At 42.0% G+C, this 16,543-nt stretch overlaps 1 protein-coding gene across 10 annotated transcripts in view; it reads right to left on the bottom strand.

Moving 5' to 3' along the window:
* Positions 1 to 16,543, bottom strand: part of TKFC (triokinase and FMN cyclase) — a 262,264-nt gene that overhangs the window by 56,668 nt on the left and 189,053 nt on the right. For all 10 annotated transcript variants that reach the window (XM_030201156.1, XM_030201154.1, XM_030201157.1 and 7 more), the window contains exon 13: positions 6,011 to 6,157. In XM_030201156.1, coding sequence (XP_030057016.1) covers positions 6,011 to 6,157 — 147 coding nt within the window. The remainder of the gene's footprint in view (positions 1 to 6,010; positions 6,158 to 16,543) is intronic.

Raw genomic sequence — 16,543 nt, 5'->3', positions numbered from 1 at the left:
GGAGAATCGCTGGACATGGATGGGAGGGGAGGCCAGAAGAGAATCGCTGGAATTGAATGGTATGGGAAAGCAGGGGAGAGAGGAGAGTTGCTGGACATGGATGGATAGAGGGGAGAGCAGGAGAAATGATGGACATGGATGGAGGAGAGGGCAGGAGAAATGATGGACATGGATGGAGGAGAGGGAAGACAGGAAGGAGATGCACATGGATGAAGGGGAGAAAGGAGAAATGCTGGACATGGATGGAGTGGAGGGCAGGGAAGAGAAATGTTGGAGGGAAGGAAAGACAGAGAAAGGAGATGCATGCTGATGGAGGGGAAGGGAGAGAGGAGAAATGCTGGACATGGATGGAGGAGAGGGAAGACAGAAGAAGGAGATGCACATGGATGGAGGGGAGGGGAGACAGTTGAAATGTTGGACATGGATGGAGAGGAGGAAAGAGAGAGGAAGTGAGATGATCATGGATGGAGGGGAGGGGGAGAGGAGAAATGCTGGACATGGATGGAGGGGAGGGAAGAGAGAGGAAGTGAGATGAACATGGATGGAGGGAAAGAGAGAGGAGAAATGCTGGACATGGATGGATGAGAGGGAAGAGAGAGGAAGGACAGGAGATGCATATGGATGGAGGGGAGGGAAGAATAGGAAAGAGATGCATACTGATGGAGATGAGGGAAAGGAAAAAGAGGAGAAAAACTGCACATGGATGGAGAAAATAGGCAAAAACTGGATCCACTCTATACGTCCTCCAGTCAAGTCTGCGGAGAACCCAGCTTGTACTTATGGATGTAGAGCAAGAAATGAAGAAGAAAGGAGGAAAGTAAAGAAATAAAGGGAAAGGAATCCCTGAAAACCGAGTTAAGGGAACAGATAGAGAGCAGCAGAATCAGAGACTGGGACCGACATGATCAGAAAAACAAAGTCACCAGACAACAAAGCTAGAAAAAAATCATTTTATTTTCATTTCAGTGTTTGGAATAGGTCCAATTTGAGAATTTATATCTGCTATCTTATTTTGCACTGGGTATACTGGAGCAGTAACATGTTACAGAAATTATTTATAATGAAAAAACTCAAGTTATTTTTTTTTCTTTACTGGTATAATATTTTCAACGATGCCTGTTTATATGCGCCATGGTTGGTATAAGGAGTGTGGCTAACATGGGTGAGGCTATCATAGGGGCAGCCATAGGTGGTGACCCCACCCATAATGAGTACCAGTACCTTTTTTCCTACAAAAAAATGACTGTGTAAGCCAGTCCCAGGAACTGTAGAGCATGTGTACACTTACCCGCCTTGAGGATGATCAATTTTCAAACAAGCAATTTACCCAGGCAAATAAGCTTTTGAAAATTGCCCTGTGTCAATTTTGCTTTTCTGTTTCCTCCTATAGGCAAAGTAACACAGAGTAGGTTGTATTGGATCTCAGAAGCTATTACTACTGAGTATTTGGCTTTTTGAGGCTTTGTATTTTTCAGGTAAACTAACAGAAAAATGAATGTCAGGGTTGATCTCTCAGCTTCTCTGCAAAACTCATCATGCTTGTTTATGTTTAAATCTGTTTATTGAGGGTTTTCCAATATGTTACATATACATAGCACACAGCAACAACAAAAAGCTTAGATACATACTACAGAAGTCAACCTGCATAACAACAAAACATGGCACCAGAGGCCTGGACTCTTATGGCCCCCGGCAGTACTGGCGATTACAATAACACCCGCAGCTCCCCATGAAGTGCTAAATACAAGATTCTCTACATTGCCACTCCACTGCGAACACAATGGTAGGTTCTGAGATTTATAAAGCATCCAATAATCTAATAACACACCGAATACCCACCCCACTCGCATAGAACCAACCCCCCCCCCTCTACATCCTTACCCCCCTCCCTCCCCCCCCTTTTGAACTCCATGATAGACACTTTAGGAATTTAGTATTCTACTGTGTGCTATTGGGGGTCAAAGAGTCCCAAAATGGTGACCACCTCTGACAGTATGCATCCCCTTTCTTCGAAGCAAGATCTCCCACCCCTCTGCGTTCCAACGTACACAAATGTATCATCCTGGACCACCACTGCTGAAAAGTGGGCATCTCTCCTCCTATCCAGTGCTGAAGAAATACTTTTTTCCCCATTAGAACTGCCTGCTTCAAAAATGGCTTTAAACAGTTTACCCCCCGTACAGAGAGTCTAAATTGATCAAATAATAGCGAAGCATTGGGCATCCAGGTAACTCCCCAGAGAGCCAATACATGGCCACACATCCGCCTCCAGAACTGAAAGACAAACGGGCAAAGCCAGAACATATGGCCAAGGTCTGCCGGGGAGTGACCACACTTGACACAGATATCATCTTCTCGCATAGTCGCCTTCATGGCCCTATGTGGTGAAATATACATTCTCATTACAAACTTATAAAGAGTTTCTCTCAGCGTCACATTCTCGGTTATCCTAGGAATATTCAAGATGTATGTCTTCAGGGTCTCACCCTGAAGGCCAATTGACAGCTCCCTATTCCACATCTCTGCCATCTTTGCATAGTCCACCTCCCCCAATTGCTCCCTGAAACACAGGTGAAAATATTTTAGGGGGACTGCCAGTTGCGCATCCAGAGCAAAGATATTAAGCAGCTTCTCCCACACCCCTGGGGTCAAAGAAACAGCTGGAAGCGACCCAGTGTAGTGCCTCAACTGAAACCATGCAAAAAAATCCCCTGCTACAGCCCCAAACTCCGCCCGCCAAGCCTCCAGCGACTTTAAGGATCCGTCCTCCATATACAACTGATGGAGATAATGTGCCCCTCTCGCCGCCCATGCCACAAATTGGGCCGATGACGATCCAGGTGGGAACTCAGGATTGCCCTGCAGCGGCAATAGAGGGGAAGAAGTCGATGAGAGCCCAAAGAAACGACACACCCATCTCCACGTTCGCCTCAACGGCTGAAAGATTACTGCATAAATACCAGGTAAGCAAGACTTACACACAGGGCCATGTAACCAAAAACTAACGTGTGTGGATCCCAACAACAACTTCTCCTCCACCCTACAGGAAAAATGACTCGTGTCATGGAACCAGTCCGAGATATGTCTCATATTGGCCGCTACGGACAACAATTTAACACTCAATAATCCCCATCCACCCTGTTTCTGAGGTAAATAAAGCTGAGAAGCCGCTACTCGAGCTTTCTTCCCCTGCCAAATGCAACGCATCACCATACACGTTACCAATCGCTCATCGTTCCGGCTAAGCAATATGGGCAACATTTGTAAAATATAGGTCCACTTCGGCACCATCACCATGTTATAGAGCGCAACCCTACCCATAGCCGACAACGGCAATATCTGCCACACCTGAAGCGTAGATCTCGTACATGCTCTTAAGGGCTCTAGATTAACCTCATAAAGCTGTGATAAGTCCGACGGGATCCACACCCCCAAATATTTTAACGGGCCTGATGTCCAAGACAAAGGAAACTCACCCTCTCATCGTCCCCTTATGTGTTCCTGAATCGAAAATGCCACTGACTTCTGTAAGTTTAATGAGAAGCCCGAAAAATAACTAAACTCCTCTATTTCCTCAAGAAGAGGGGAGACCGACTGTTGAGGCCTTGTCAGAGTTACTAAAACATCATCAGCGAATGCTAAGGTTTTCATCAAAAATGAGGAAAATACCACACCCGAAATCTCCGGATTCCGTTGGATAGAGCGCAACAGAGGTTCAAGATAAAGAAGGAATAGCAAGGGGGACAGAGGACATCCCTGCCAAGTACCACAAGCCACCGGAAACGAAGCTGTACGCAGTCCATTAACCACCAAAGACACTGTAGGTTGGGCATACAACGCCGCCACTGCTCGCAGATACCAACCCGAAATCCCTACAAATTCCAAAACTGAAAATAAATAATCCCACCGCACCCGGTCAAACGCCTTCTCCACGTCTAGGCTGACCAAAAGCAACGGATCGTTACAAACATGACTCTGAGGCATATTTTCAAAGCACTTTGGGAGGCTAAGTTCCATAGGTTTCTATGGAACTTTGGGAGGCTAAGTGCTTTGAAAATGAGCTTGTCTGTGCAATTGCTAAACATACCTTCCGCACATTCACAAAGGAATGCCGCCCCGGACAAAGCCCACCTGCTCTTCTCCCACCAAAGATGCTATGTGTGGCGCTAATCGATCTGCCAATACACACGGGCTAAAATTTTCAAAACGACATTTATCAAGGAGATCGGCCGATAAGACCCAGGAGAATCTACTGGCTTACCCAGCTTAGGTAGTAAAGTGATCACAGCTTCATTCGAATACCTGGGAAAGGACCCCTGGGAGAGCGACGACTCAAAGAATTTCAACAACGGACCCAGGATCTGTGGGAGCATATTCTGATAGTACCCTGTCGCAAAACCATCTTGGCCAGGCGCCATGCCCCTCTTAAGTGATTTGACCACCCGCTGTATCTCCTTCCCACCCAAAGGGGCATTCAGTTGTTTAAGAGCCACCGCCGAGAGACGGGGAATACCCGAACCCTCAAGGTAATCCACCACCGAGGGCCCCTCGCGTGAACCGGGTGAGGCATACAATGCTGCATAGTAATCATGTAAGATCTGCGCTACCCCCGACGTCTGAGTAATACGTTGACCATCAGGCGCTACCAGAGATGAGATGAATCTATGACCCCCCCAAGTTTTAGCAATCCTCGCCAACAGCTTACCCGATCTATTGCCAAACCGATGGAAAGAAAAGGCGTGATGAAAGAGATATTTCTTTGTGCGTTCATGGATCATGGAGTTCAAAGCAGCTAGAGTTGATAACATCCGTTCCCGGTTCTGCGCGGACGGGACGGCCAACTGAGCCCTCTTGGCTTTTTTATATTTCTGCTCCAACTGTATAATCCCCTGTGAGATCTGTTTAGCGCGCGCACAAATGTACGATATAATATCCCCACGCACCACCGCTTTCGAGGGTTCCCAATATAGCTGACTTTCTATAAAAGGTTTTAGTATCTAATCAGCATACCACAAATAATTAGTAGACATCACTAGTAAGGACCAATTAATCCATTCATTTTGTCTGTTTGTCTACATTGATAGCAACTATCCTTAACTTATTGAGTTAAGGATATCTCCCAGTTGTCAGTCATTCAGGACTGCCTGTAAAAACCTCTTTCCTTTTCATACTAGCTATTGCTCTCTTCCCCTCTTGAATCCTCTACTATTGCAAGTAGATAGGCATACCTCAGTTCCTCACTTCCTGCTGCCTCTAGCCCAAAGTTTTCATTGTTTCAAACCATACCTCTGCTCTTAACTCCCTGCTGCTTGCAGCCCAAGGTTTTTCATAGTTTCAATCCATGCCTCTGCTCCTAACTCCCTACTGACTCCAGCCCAAGGTTTATCATTGTTTCAATCCATATCTCTGCTGCTGACTCCAGCCCAAATTGTCTTCAACTTGTTTCCAAATGTTTACGGGACAACATTCTCTTCAAATGTGAGTCCATTCACTTCCCCAAAAGGAGTCAGGAGCAGATGGTTAGGGTTAGAAAATTCATTGCCTGTATGGGTGCAACTCTATTTTCTGACTTTGTGTCCACTACTTGTGCTTATGGGGAATACTACTGGTTAAATCTCGGAGCACACTGTTCTGAGATGAATTAGGCCTGAATTTAAGGTTTCCAACTGGCTCAATGTCATCTGGATGGACTATTATCTCTTCTATCTCATTCTATCCACTTCTATCTTCTCTATGAAAAGCTGGACTAAAGGTTATTGAAAGTGAGGGGAAACAAGTCCACTGGTAAGAACATAAGCATTATCATACTTGGACAGACTGAAGGTCCATCAAGCCCAGTATCCTGTTTCCAACAGTGGCCAATCCAGGTTACAAGTACTTGGCAAGTTCCCAGAACAATAAAACAGATTTTATGTTGCTTATCCGAGGATAAGCAGCATAAAATTTGTTTTACTGTTCTGGGATCCTAACTTGGATTCTCATAAAAGAAGAAGTGCATCTATTCACTCACCCTCAGCAGCTCTGGTGTGGGTGCTCCCACAGTCTCCATCTCCTGCTGCTCGGTCCAGTTCATTGAGTTCCTCCTGTAGGCTAAGCAGAGTGCTGCACACCTGTTCCAATACTCGTTTCAATGCTTGGGAGCTTAGAAACGGAACCCCTGTCCAGACAGTTAATTACCCGCTTATTACCTTAGAAACAGGCAAAATATACATATGCAAAGCTTGAAACCTCCCAATTTCCCATCCGCCATACGCAGATATAACATGCACATTATACAGATTATACATTGTTTAAAAAACAAAACTATACAAACCTTGTTCTACGTATATCTCTGTCAAAACTTGACCAGTTTCAATAACATTTGGGATATACCATGCTGAATAAATTTGTAATAAGCCTTGTTGAACAAAAGCATAAAAATGTTGAATAAAAGTATTAAAAATTGAAGTGGAATGCTTCAAAGAACAGCAGAGCTAGCTGGTTCAACACTAAATCTCCTGGGACATGATGGGGCCCACATCCATCAGCCAAAGGCAGGCTCCAGAAAGTCTGTGGGCTAAATAGGGGGGTAATAGAAAGCAGATGTTCTGCACATGATTAACAGTTTGTGGTATTCAGAGACTTGCACAGGAATGTTGTATGAGAGAATTAGTCAGAGGCCCGGTATAAAACTAGAGGGAACAAAGAAATAAGTAAGCATTTTGAATTTCTCTTTGTCTGTCTATAGCATTGCTTTAAGCACTCTGATTTCTCTCTCTGCTGTACATTGCTTTGTTTTTAAGCATTCATTCTGACTCCTTAGCTTTAAGCATGCTAATATCTTTGCTGTATATTGCTTGTGTAGATATGATTTGAGTACAGAAATGCTTCCTGACTATCCCAATTAAGGGTAATCAGTAGAATTGTAAATAAACTGTTATATTAAATATGAAATTCGTCTAGTCTTCTCTTCAAAGTGGCGAGCCAGCCAGGAGTACAATTAGGCCGCACACGGAAAAGAGAAGGCGAGACGAATAACAAATTAAGTGTTTGTTGTTAACGAAGTTTTTTACAGGATTTTGAGAGAGCAAGCGTTGTTTACGCCTGATTACTGTGCTCCACTGATGTGGGATTGATCAAACTACTGACGTGGACATACAGGTGACAACTCCTGGGCTTGCTAAAAAGAGAAATAAGAAGACGCGTAAGTAAGCTTACATTGTGGACTTATTAGTAGTATATTTGTTTAGCTTTGTAGTTTTCTGTTTTGTATATTTTCTTGGTTTAGGTGCAGTAGTATATTTTTGTAGGTTGTGGCTTTATAGGAGAAATTGTAATAGTCAGAATAAAATGAAAGGAAAAGGGGCAGATAAGAAAGAAAAGCCTCCTGTATATGCTATGTATTTAGATTTAGATAGTTCAAAAAAATGCACCCCTTTGCAGCATGTCATAGAATTATTCCCATTAGAAAAAAAACAGATTGAAAAAATACATGAGAAATGGGTTAAATATGAAGGAAAAGATTCTGTTTTGAGCTGGTCTCAGGATGGATCATTTGATCGTCCAAAATTATTATCTCTCCTGAGCTATTTACAAGAAAATAAAAATAAAACTAGGCAGAAGAAAAGCTTAGAGAAGCATCTTACAATTTGGAATTTATTTTCTGTAGCAGCAGATCTCTTTCATGCTGATGTAGATAGGATACAAAAAGAGGCAGAAAGAAATAATCCCCCGTCATATGAATCTAGCAGGGACACGTTGTGCCCCCTAAGGGCGACTGATAAAATGAAGGAATTAAAGTCAAAGCGCTCTGTGCCATGCGCTGGGTATTCGGCTCTTGATGACCCCCCCAGTGAGTCAGAAAGTGAAAAGGGAGGGGATAATGAGGACAGTGATGTGGGGACTAGGGAACAGAAAAAGGAAAAAAAACGGGTGAGACAGAAAGAAAAAGGAAAATCTAGTGCAGAATCAGGCACTTACCCTGATTTGAAAACTCTAATTACATCAGAACAATATGATCTGGCAACACAATTTGAAATTGAGGGACGGCTTCGGCTATGTACCGAGTCACCCCCTGAACCTTCCCTTAGAGTAGATCCTCAGACACCCACGTTTAAAATCAGGGAAACACCGCCCAAATTGACACCCAGACCGTCAAAGGCAATTTTTAAGGAAACCCATGTAGCTGCAGAACTTGTGAGATTGGATAAAACTAAATATGGGGCAGAATGGTGGGGAGTTACTAAGAACCTGTTGGAAGTTAAAGATCTCCTTTTCCCCTGTGATAAGGGAGGACCTACCTCACATGAGGACGTACAGAGTTTGACAAAAGTAATAAATAAATATTGCCCCAAGGCGGGAAGCCTGGGCTTTATTAAAGCAGGGCTGGAGTACTGGGACGATTGGTTTTACAAAATGAAACAGGCTGAAGAAGAGGTGGAAGAGGAAGGTAAACAGGAGATTTGCAGTGCTTTAGATAGTAGTGCTTTACACATGCCAGTTATGACGCGCTTGGACGCAGCTGGCAATCGAATACAACATTACAAACCATACACCCCCGTAGATGTTACAACTTTAGTTGCAAAAATTCCCAGTATAGTGAAAGGAGCTCGTATGTGGTTAGATGGGATAGAACAGGCAACTGCAGGGACTCAATTGACTATTGGAGATTTTAAAGCTTTATGTGCAGCATCGGGTATCAGTATTTCTCAACTGGCAGTGCAGTGTGGATATCAGCGTCTGCTGTTACATACTGCAGATGGGGATGTATATGCAGGGAATGTTAAGGCTGCTCTTTCTGCAGCTCTGCATGTAATGTATCCAACCCCGATTGATTTTTCAGCCATAACGGCAAATAAGTGGGACCCTAAAACTGATTTTTCGGCACATTTGACAAAATGTATAAATTTGTATAAGGCTCAAACAGGGCAAGATGCAGATGTGGATCATAATGTAGCAGTATTTTTACACCTATTTATGTCCACACTGCCTGATAATATGCGTAAGAATTTAGATGCTGTTATTGCCCTGTCCTCAAAGCCGTGGCCAGAAATAAGAGAGACATTGATGCATTTTAGTAATGTGCATCGTAAACTGATAGAGACCCCACAGAAAGAACAGGCTAAATTAACTTCTAAGTTAATGACTATGCAGTTAAAGGATTTGGAAAGCAAGGAACAGGATAGAAATAAAAAACAAGAAACAATTGTAACACCCTCTGCCTCACCTCCACAGGTCATTTACTATGTACAACCGGGATATAGCCGGCCGTACCAACCAAGGGGACGAGGTATGGTTAGAGGCAGGGGTAGAGGTCGAGGGATGCAAGGATCAGGACTATCACCTAATAGAAGGGCACATGTACAATGTTGGGGATGTCAGCAATTTGGTCACTATGCTTCAGAATGTTATCAGAATGCAGGAATGCCCCAAGTACAAATGCAGACACAGCAAGGATTGATGCCACAAGTAATAGGGATGCCTGTGAGTGCCCCGCAGACTGCAATACAGCAGCCAGCGACGCAATCACAGGGACCAAGAGCGGCAGTACAGAGACAGGGTACTGTAAATGCTTTTCCAACTTGGCAGAATATTCCAGATCAATGCTATTGACTGGAAGCAGACCAGTGTCAGGAAGAGGGAATGATTTTCAGATTAGACACAAGGGAACCCTTTATTACATTGACAATTGGCAAATATGGAACTCCTGTGAGATTTTTGATAGATACAGGGGCGAGTACTTCTGTGTTGTGTGTAAAACCACTAGGAGTTAAGCTTTCAAATCAGTATAGAACAACAGTGGGATTTACGGGGATAGAACAAAGAAAAAGGCTAACAGAACCGATTCTGGTGCGCTTGGAATGCCAACCGCACGGTTCAAGGGAGGCTGTGGTACCCTTCTTAGTGGCACCTGATTGCCCAGTAAATTTGTGTGGTAGAGACTTATTGTCTCAATTAGGATTGTGTTTAGATTTTGGAAATAAAGAAATACCAAGTTTGCTCACCATGGTTCAACAGTTGAATAATGAAAATAAAGTAAGGGTTATGGAAGAATTACCACAACATATTTGGAGTACAAGTGATTCACCATATGGACTAGCTGTAAATGCAAAACCCCATAAGATAGAATTAATAGAAGGGGCAAAGGGGCCGAAGCAAGACCCTTACCCCATACGACCTAAATTAGTATCCAAAACCCTGGAGCACATTGATAAATTATTGAAATGTGGTATTATTGAACCTTCAGTATCCCCGTATAATACCCCATTGTTTCCAGTCCCAAAAGGGGAAAACAATGTAAGGATAGTACATGATTTAAGAGAGCTAAATGAGGTTACAAAAAATCAATTTCCGATTTGTGCAAATCCTGCTACACTTTTGCACACCCAGAATATATATGCATATAACACTGTTATTGACTTGTCTAATGCATTCTTTTCAATACCTCTTCACCCAGAGTCTAGGGATTTGACGTCATTTATAGTACAGAATGAGGCATACAGGTGGACTAGGATGCCTCAAGGCTTTACTGATAGTCCATCGGTATTCTTAAAACAACTAATGATGGATTTAAAGGATTTCAGGAGTCAATTGCCTGACACGGTGTCATTGTTTGTCTATGTAGATGATATTCTACTGTCTGCTGAGACTGAAGCAGAATGCCTAGAATGGACTAGAAAATTATTTTTGTTATTAGGAGAGCTAGGATATAAATGTAACAAGGAGAAATGTATTGTAGCTCAGTCTACTGTCACCTTTTTAGGACAAAATGTTTCAGCAGAACATAAGGTCATTATACCGGAAGTTATATCTATTTTAAATGAGACTCCGGTACCGCAAACAGTTACCCAGTTACGTGCTGTTTTGGGAATGTTAAATTACTGCAGACAATGGATACCAAATTATACACAAAAAGTAATGAGACTTTATAAACATTTGAAACTGCCCGCAGCCACACCAAAGAATACACTAATTGTATTGGAAGAACAGGATAAGATGGTATTGGCTAAGATTGTGAGGGATTTATTATCCCCAGGACCGTTAGCAGTAATAGATATCCAATCACCTGTGCATCTATGGGTAAAAGACATGGGAAACAGTTGGGCAGCTATGATTAATCAAAATAATGAAGTAAATGCACCAGTAGCTTTTTTGTCAGGCTCTTTTAATCATGTGGAAAAGGGAATGAAAGAGGTACCAAAGTTACTGACAGCTATAGTGGCTGCAGTAGGTAAATGGAGAGCACAAATGCCTTTTGTTCCTATTGTAATACATACCAACCACACGATTAAAACGCTGTTGAGCCCTAGCCAGACGGCATTGACAGCCACTAGATTTGGAAAATATCAAGCAGTACTTTTAGGACAAGATATAAGAATAATACCATTAACTAAAGAACAGAGAAATAAAATAGATCTGCTTTTTCCTGTCAATTTGGAGGGTGAGATTGATACTATAGAAATTCCTACATTTCACTGTCTTACTTTTGAACCCTTATCTGATGGATTAATATGGTTTACAGATGGAGCTTGTGAAAGGACTGTTGCAGGCTTTGCCTGCGTGCAGGTAGATGAGAATCTAAGAAAGATAATGCAAGTACAATATAAAACCCCTCCTGATCATACTGCACAGCATGCTGAACTTTTAGCCGTTATTACGGCCTTACAACACACTGATATGACTCAAAATGTCACTATATATACTGATAGTGGTTACATTGCAAGTTCACTACAGTATCATATATTAAAATGGCAGCGTAGGGGGATGATAACCAGTGCAGGTAAAAATTTACAACATTACACATATTGGAAATTGCTGTTTGAAATTTTGGCAAGAAGGGAACGTGAAGGTAGAAAAACTGCAGTTGTGTGGACCCCGGCCCACACTGAAAAGCCAACTTTTGAGGCACTAGGTAATGCAATGGCTGATGCAGCAGCAACGGAGGTGGTTAAGCAAAGTGAAAAGATTTTGTATAATACTAGACAGACACAGGAAGGGCCACTTACGAATGTAGATAAGATTGAAATGTGGCAGCCAGAGGGACAGGAAAGTGAAAAATGGTTGAAGAGAGGATGTATGAAGTTGGGAAGTGAATGGTTTAATGAGGAAGAAGGATTACCTTGCATGCCAATGAGCCAGGCGATTAAGGTATTGGCTGAGTGGCATGCAACCATGCATTGGAATAAAGATACAATGAAACAACAGTTTGAGCAAAGATTTTGGACTTTAAAAATTGATAACTTGATTCAACAGGTTGTGCAGAATTGCATGGTATGTAATATTAACATACCTAAACGAGGTCCTAAAATATCACCTGGGACACTTCCAATACCAGAAGGCCCAGCAAAAGAATGGTATATTGACTTCACTGATATGATTATTCCAGTGCAGGGAAAAAGGTATTTGTTAGTTTGGGTGGATGCTTTTTCAAGGTGGGTAGAAGCATTTCCATGTAAAAGGGAGAGAGCACATGAAGTGGTACAATGCCTGGTAACTCATATTATGCCAAGACATGGGTGTCCATCTAGAATAATTTCTGATAACGGGACACATTTTAATAACAGTGTTTTGAAAGAAATGGCAACGATTATGGGTTTAACACACAGAAAGGTATCAGTGTATCGCCCCACCTCCAATGGTTTGGTGGAACGCTACAATGGCATTTTAAAAACAAAATTGAGAGTCTTACTAAAATCTCTCAATAAAGAAATGGTGGGAAAATTATATACCTGGCTTGATTTGTTACCATTAGCTTTGATGGTTATAAGGGCCCAACCTAATGGGCGTACTAAATTGACCCCATTCCAAATTCAGACAGGACGTCATTTCTTCCCGATGCAGACAGCAAGTACTGATAATACAACTCAGTACTGGCAAAAATTACAACCAATGCTAAATTTGACCAGTGACATGATTCGTACAAATGTATCACATCAGGTAGGGAATAATGATGTTTGTGCTTTTAAAGTAGGTGACCTAGTACTGCGAAAGAACTTTACACATAAAACATGGAAGGATCCTGTGTATGTAGGGCCTTTTGCTATCACGGCCCTTACTCAGACCTCTGCCCGTCTGGAAGGTCATACTTCTTGGATACACTTATCAGATATTCGACGAACTAATAATATTGAAATGGACAAAGAATAAACAAACATGTCCCGAAACATGATGGTATTGGGATGTTGTTGTTTGTTAATGGACAATGAACACATATGATAATAGACTTGTTACAGTGGCCAAGATGTTGAATTTGACTGATTGTATCATATGTGCCCATATCCTTGTCCTTGCCAACTATGATATATGGGACTACAATGATAAAACCATGACTGTGATCCCAATAATACCTGTGTAAGAGATGATGAAAACCTTCATTGGACAAATGAGACTATTTATAAGCAAGCCTTGCTTATGGACAAGTACCCACAGACATCATGTTGGTGTCTGATTAATAGTATGACAACTGAACACATTCCCCCGATAAAGTGCACTTACACGCAGAATGTTGTAACAACTGTTAATGAATGTTATGCTTTTAATTTGTGTAATTTTTAATGCCACATCAGCTAATGAAAAGTAAGAATGAATGACAGTGTACTTCCCTTTGATGAAGCTCACTGTCCTATAAATTATATACCTCAAGAAATATGTACCCTAGTACAATTGAATCTGTTTAATGTTGTATAACATGTATTAGCATGTTTGCAAAAATGTGCCAGGATGCTTTTAAAATGATAACTGAAAAAGAATGAATAGAACTTTAATATGTCAGCCAAAAATATTGAAAAAGCGTGCAGAAACTGAATGCCACAAACAAGGGGGGAGGAGATTTAGAAGGGAGGTAAGGAAACAACAGACTGGAGCTGAAACAGATGTTTGAGGCCTGAAACAATTAGTCCTCAAAAGGGAGGATTTGTTGAACAAAAGCATAAAAATGTTGAATAAAAGTATTAAAAATTGAAGTGGAATGCTTCAAAGAACAGCAGAGCTAGCTGGTTCAACACTAAATCTCCTGGGACATGATGGGGCCCACATCCATCAGCCAAAGGCAGGCTCCAGAAAGTCTGTGGGCTAAATAGGGGGGTAATAGAAAGCAGATGTTCTGCACATGATTAACAGTTTGTGGTATTCAGAGACTTGCACAGGAATGTTGTATGAGAGAATTAGTCAGAGGCCCGGTATAAAACTAGAGGGAACAAAGAAATAAGTAAGCATTTTGAATTTCTCTTTGTCTGTCTATAGCATTGCTTTAAGCACTCTGATTTCTCTCTCTGCTGTACATTGCTTTGTTTTTAAGCATTCATTCTGACTCCTTAGCTTTAAGCATGCTAATATCTTTGCTGTATATTGCTTGTGTAGATATGATTTGAGTACAGAAATGCTTCCTGACTATCCCAATTAAGGGTAATCAGTAGAATTGTAAATAAACTGTTATATTAAATATGAAATTCGTCTAGTCTTCTCTTCAGCCTAAACTCATGCCAGCCACCTTACCTACATGAGGTAAATAACTACCTGTTTTCTTCAGTGCCTGCCACTTCCTGACTGGTGATTTCTTCAAAACATAATGGTCATGATACGCCTAGCCACCCGCCTGGGGCTAACCCTGCGGCCACTTGGGGGGGGGGGGGGGGGGCCTGAACTCAGCAGTGCTCAGGTCTGCCCTGCACCTGGACATGTGCACTACACTAGCACCCAACTCCCACCAACTGGATCCCAACCACCTCTGGGTAAGTCTCCTGCTCTCAAGTTATCCCCGGTGATTTCTAGGTTACTGGAGTCACACTCCCAGTGGTCTCACAGTTCGTAGAAAGCACTCATAGACCCAACAAAGAAACCACCTGGATTCTTAGTCAGTCCAGACAAGCAGAGTCAACAAACTAAAAAAGATTATTGTAAAAATATTGAACAGTGAACCATAAAAACAGATGGAACAAAAACAGCACACAATAACAGGTAACTGAATATGATCAATATTAAAACTATCTAAACATTTAGTCAATATGGATAGCGTCTGAGGAGTACAGGAAATATAGCTTTTAAAGAATATAACAGCTCACAGGGTCTCAGTGAAGAGATCTTTCTCTCTACTCTCCTTGGCTGAACTCCTGGGCTAATCAGAGCCCAGAACAACATTTTTAAAAGTAGCTAGCCACATCGCTGCAGGTTACTTCCTTCTCAGTGTTAAACTAAAGAAGGAACAGTCATTTTTTCTGTAACAGCTTTACATGCACCACCTGTTGGCCAAACTTGAGAAAAACACTTAATGAAATATTCTTATAATTCTCATGCTGGAAAATTTACCATTTCGCCACACTTCCCACCCCTTAAGAGAGAGACCCTGGACTGCGGCCTCTACAGACTGCTGGTTGTGTCACGACAGTCCAGTGTCAGGATGGTTCTGGCCCTTTCTGGAGAGTCCATCAGCATTATGATGTTCACTGCCCTTCCAGTGTTTATAACAGAAGCTTTTACCACACTCGGTACATGCTAATGGTTTTAATCCTGTATGCTTCATTTTGTAAATAGTGAGGAATATCTCCTGACAGAAGCTTTTATCACATTCAGCACACGTGAATGGCTTTACTCCTGTGTGGATTCTCTGGTGCTTTGTTAGCTGTAATTTATGAATAAAACCTTTTCTACATTCAGTGTATATAAAATATGTCTCTTTTACACATGTTTTGTGTTGTCCTTGTAGTTTTCCCTTTTGACTGAAGGTTTTTCCACAGTCTGTACACTTAGAAATTCTCTCTTCAATGTCAGATCCCTCTCTGTCTCTGCTAAGAGGTCAGGTATGGGTTCACTATCCTGACACTCTTCTGGTGGGCTACACACAGCTAGTACCATGGCTGTGCGATTTGCATAGGCCTTTAATATATTTACATGAAAGGTATGTTGCTTTGTGTCTTGAGAGTCCATAGATATAACAAAATTTGTATCATTATGATCCTGTAAGTCAGTTAGCCTGAAGTTTAATTTGACGTACTGGGACTGAAACTCTCTATTTTGGGCTTTACGTTCAAACCAGGTCTTTTGCTTAGTTTGGGCTGCCTGCAAGTTATCTCTGACAAAGTCCACAAGGTCTTCTAATTTCTGCCACACATTAACTACATATTCAATTCCAGGGGTGTCAGAGGAGTCAACTTTCCCCTCCCAATGTTCTCTTGTTAGGTCAAGGGGCCCTCTCACCCTCCGGCCATAAAGCAGTTCAAATTGGGAGAACTCAATAGATTCCTGGGTTACTTCTCTGTATGCAAATAGTAAGTAGGGCAAGTACTTTTCCCAGTCAGTCACCCGACTCCACAAAAGTCTAACATATGCTTTAATGTCCCATTAAATCTATCCACCAACCCATTAGTTTCAGGGTGATATGGGGGTAGTACGTACAGATTTCAGTCCAGTGTGCCCACAGGTTCTGGATCAGCTCAGACAGAAACTGTGTCCCTTGATCTGAGAGTATCTTTCATGGATACTCTAACTGGGAAAATATTTCTAGAAGCAGTGACAATTTTCTCTGCTTCTACTGAGGATAAGGTTACCGCTTCAGGATATCTGGTAGCAA

This window comes from Microcaecilia unicolor, chromosome 4, assembly GCF_901765095.1.
Source record: "Microcaecilia unicolor chromosome 4, aMicUni1.1, whole genome shotgun sequence".
In the NCBI taxonomy this organism is placed as follows: Eukaryota; Metazoa; Chordata; class Amphibia; order Gymnophiona; family Siphonopidae; genus Microcaecilia; species Microcaecilia unicolor.
This window is presented reverse-complemented; position numbering and strand designations above follow the sequence as displayed.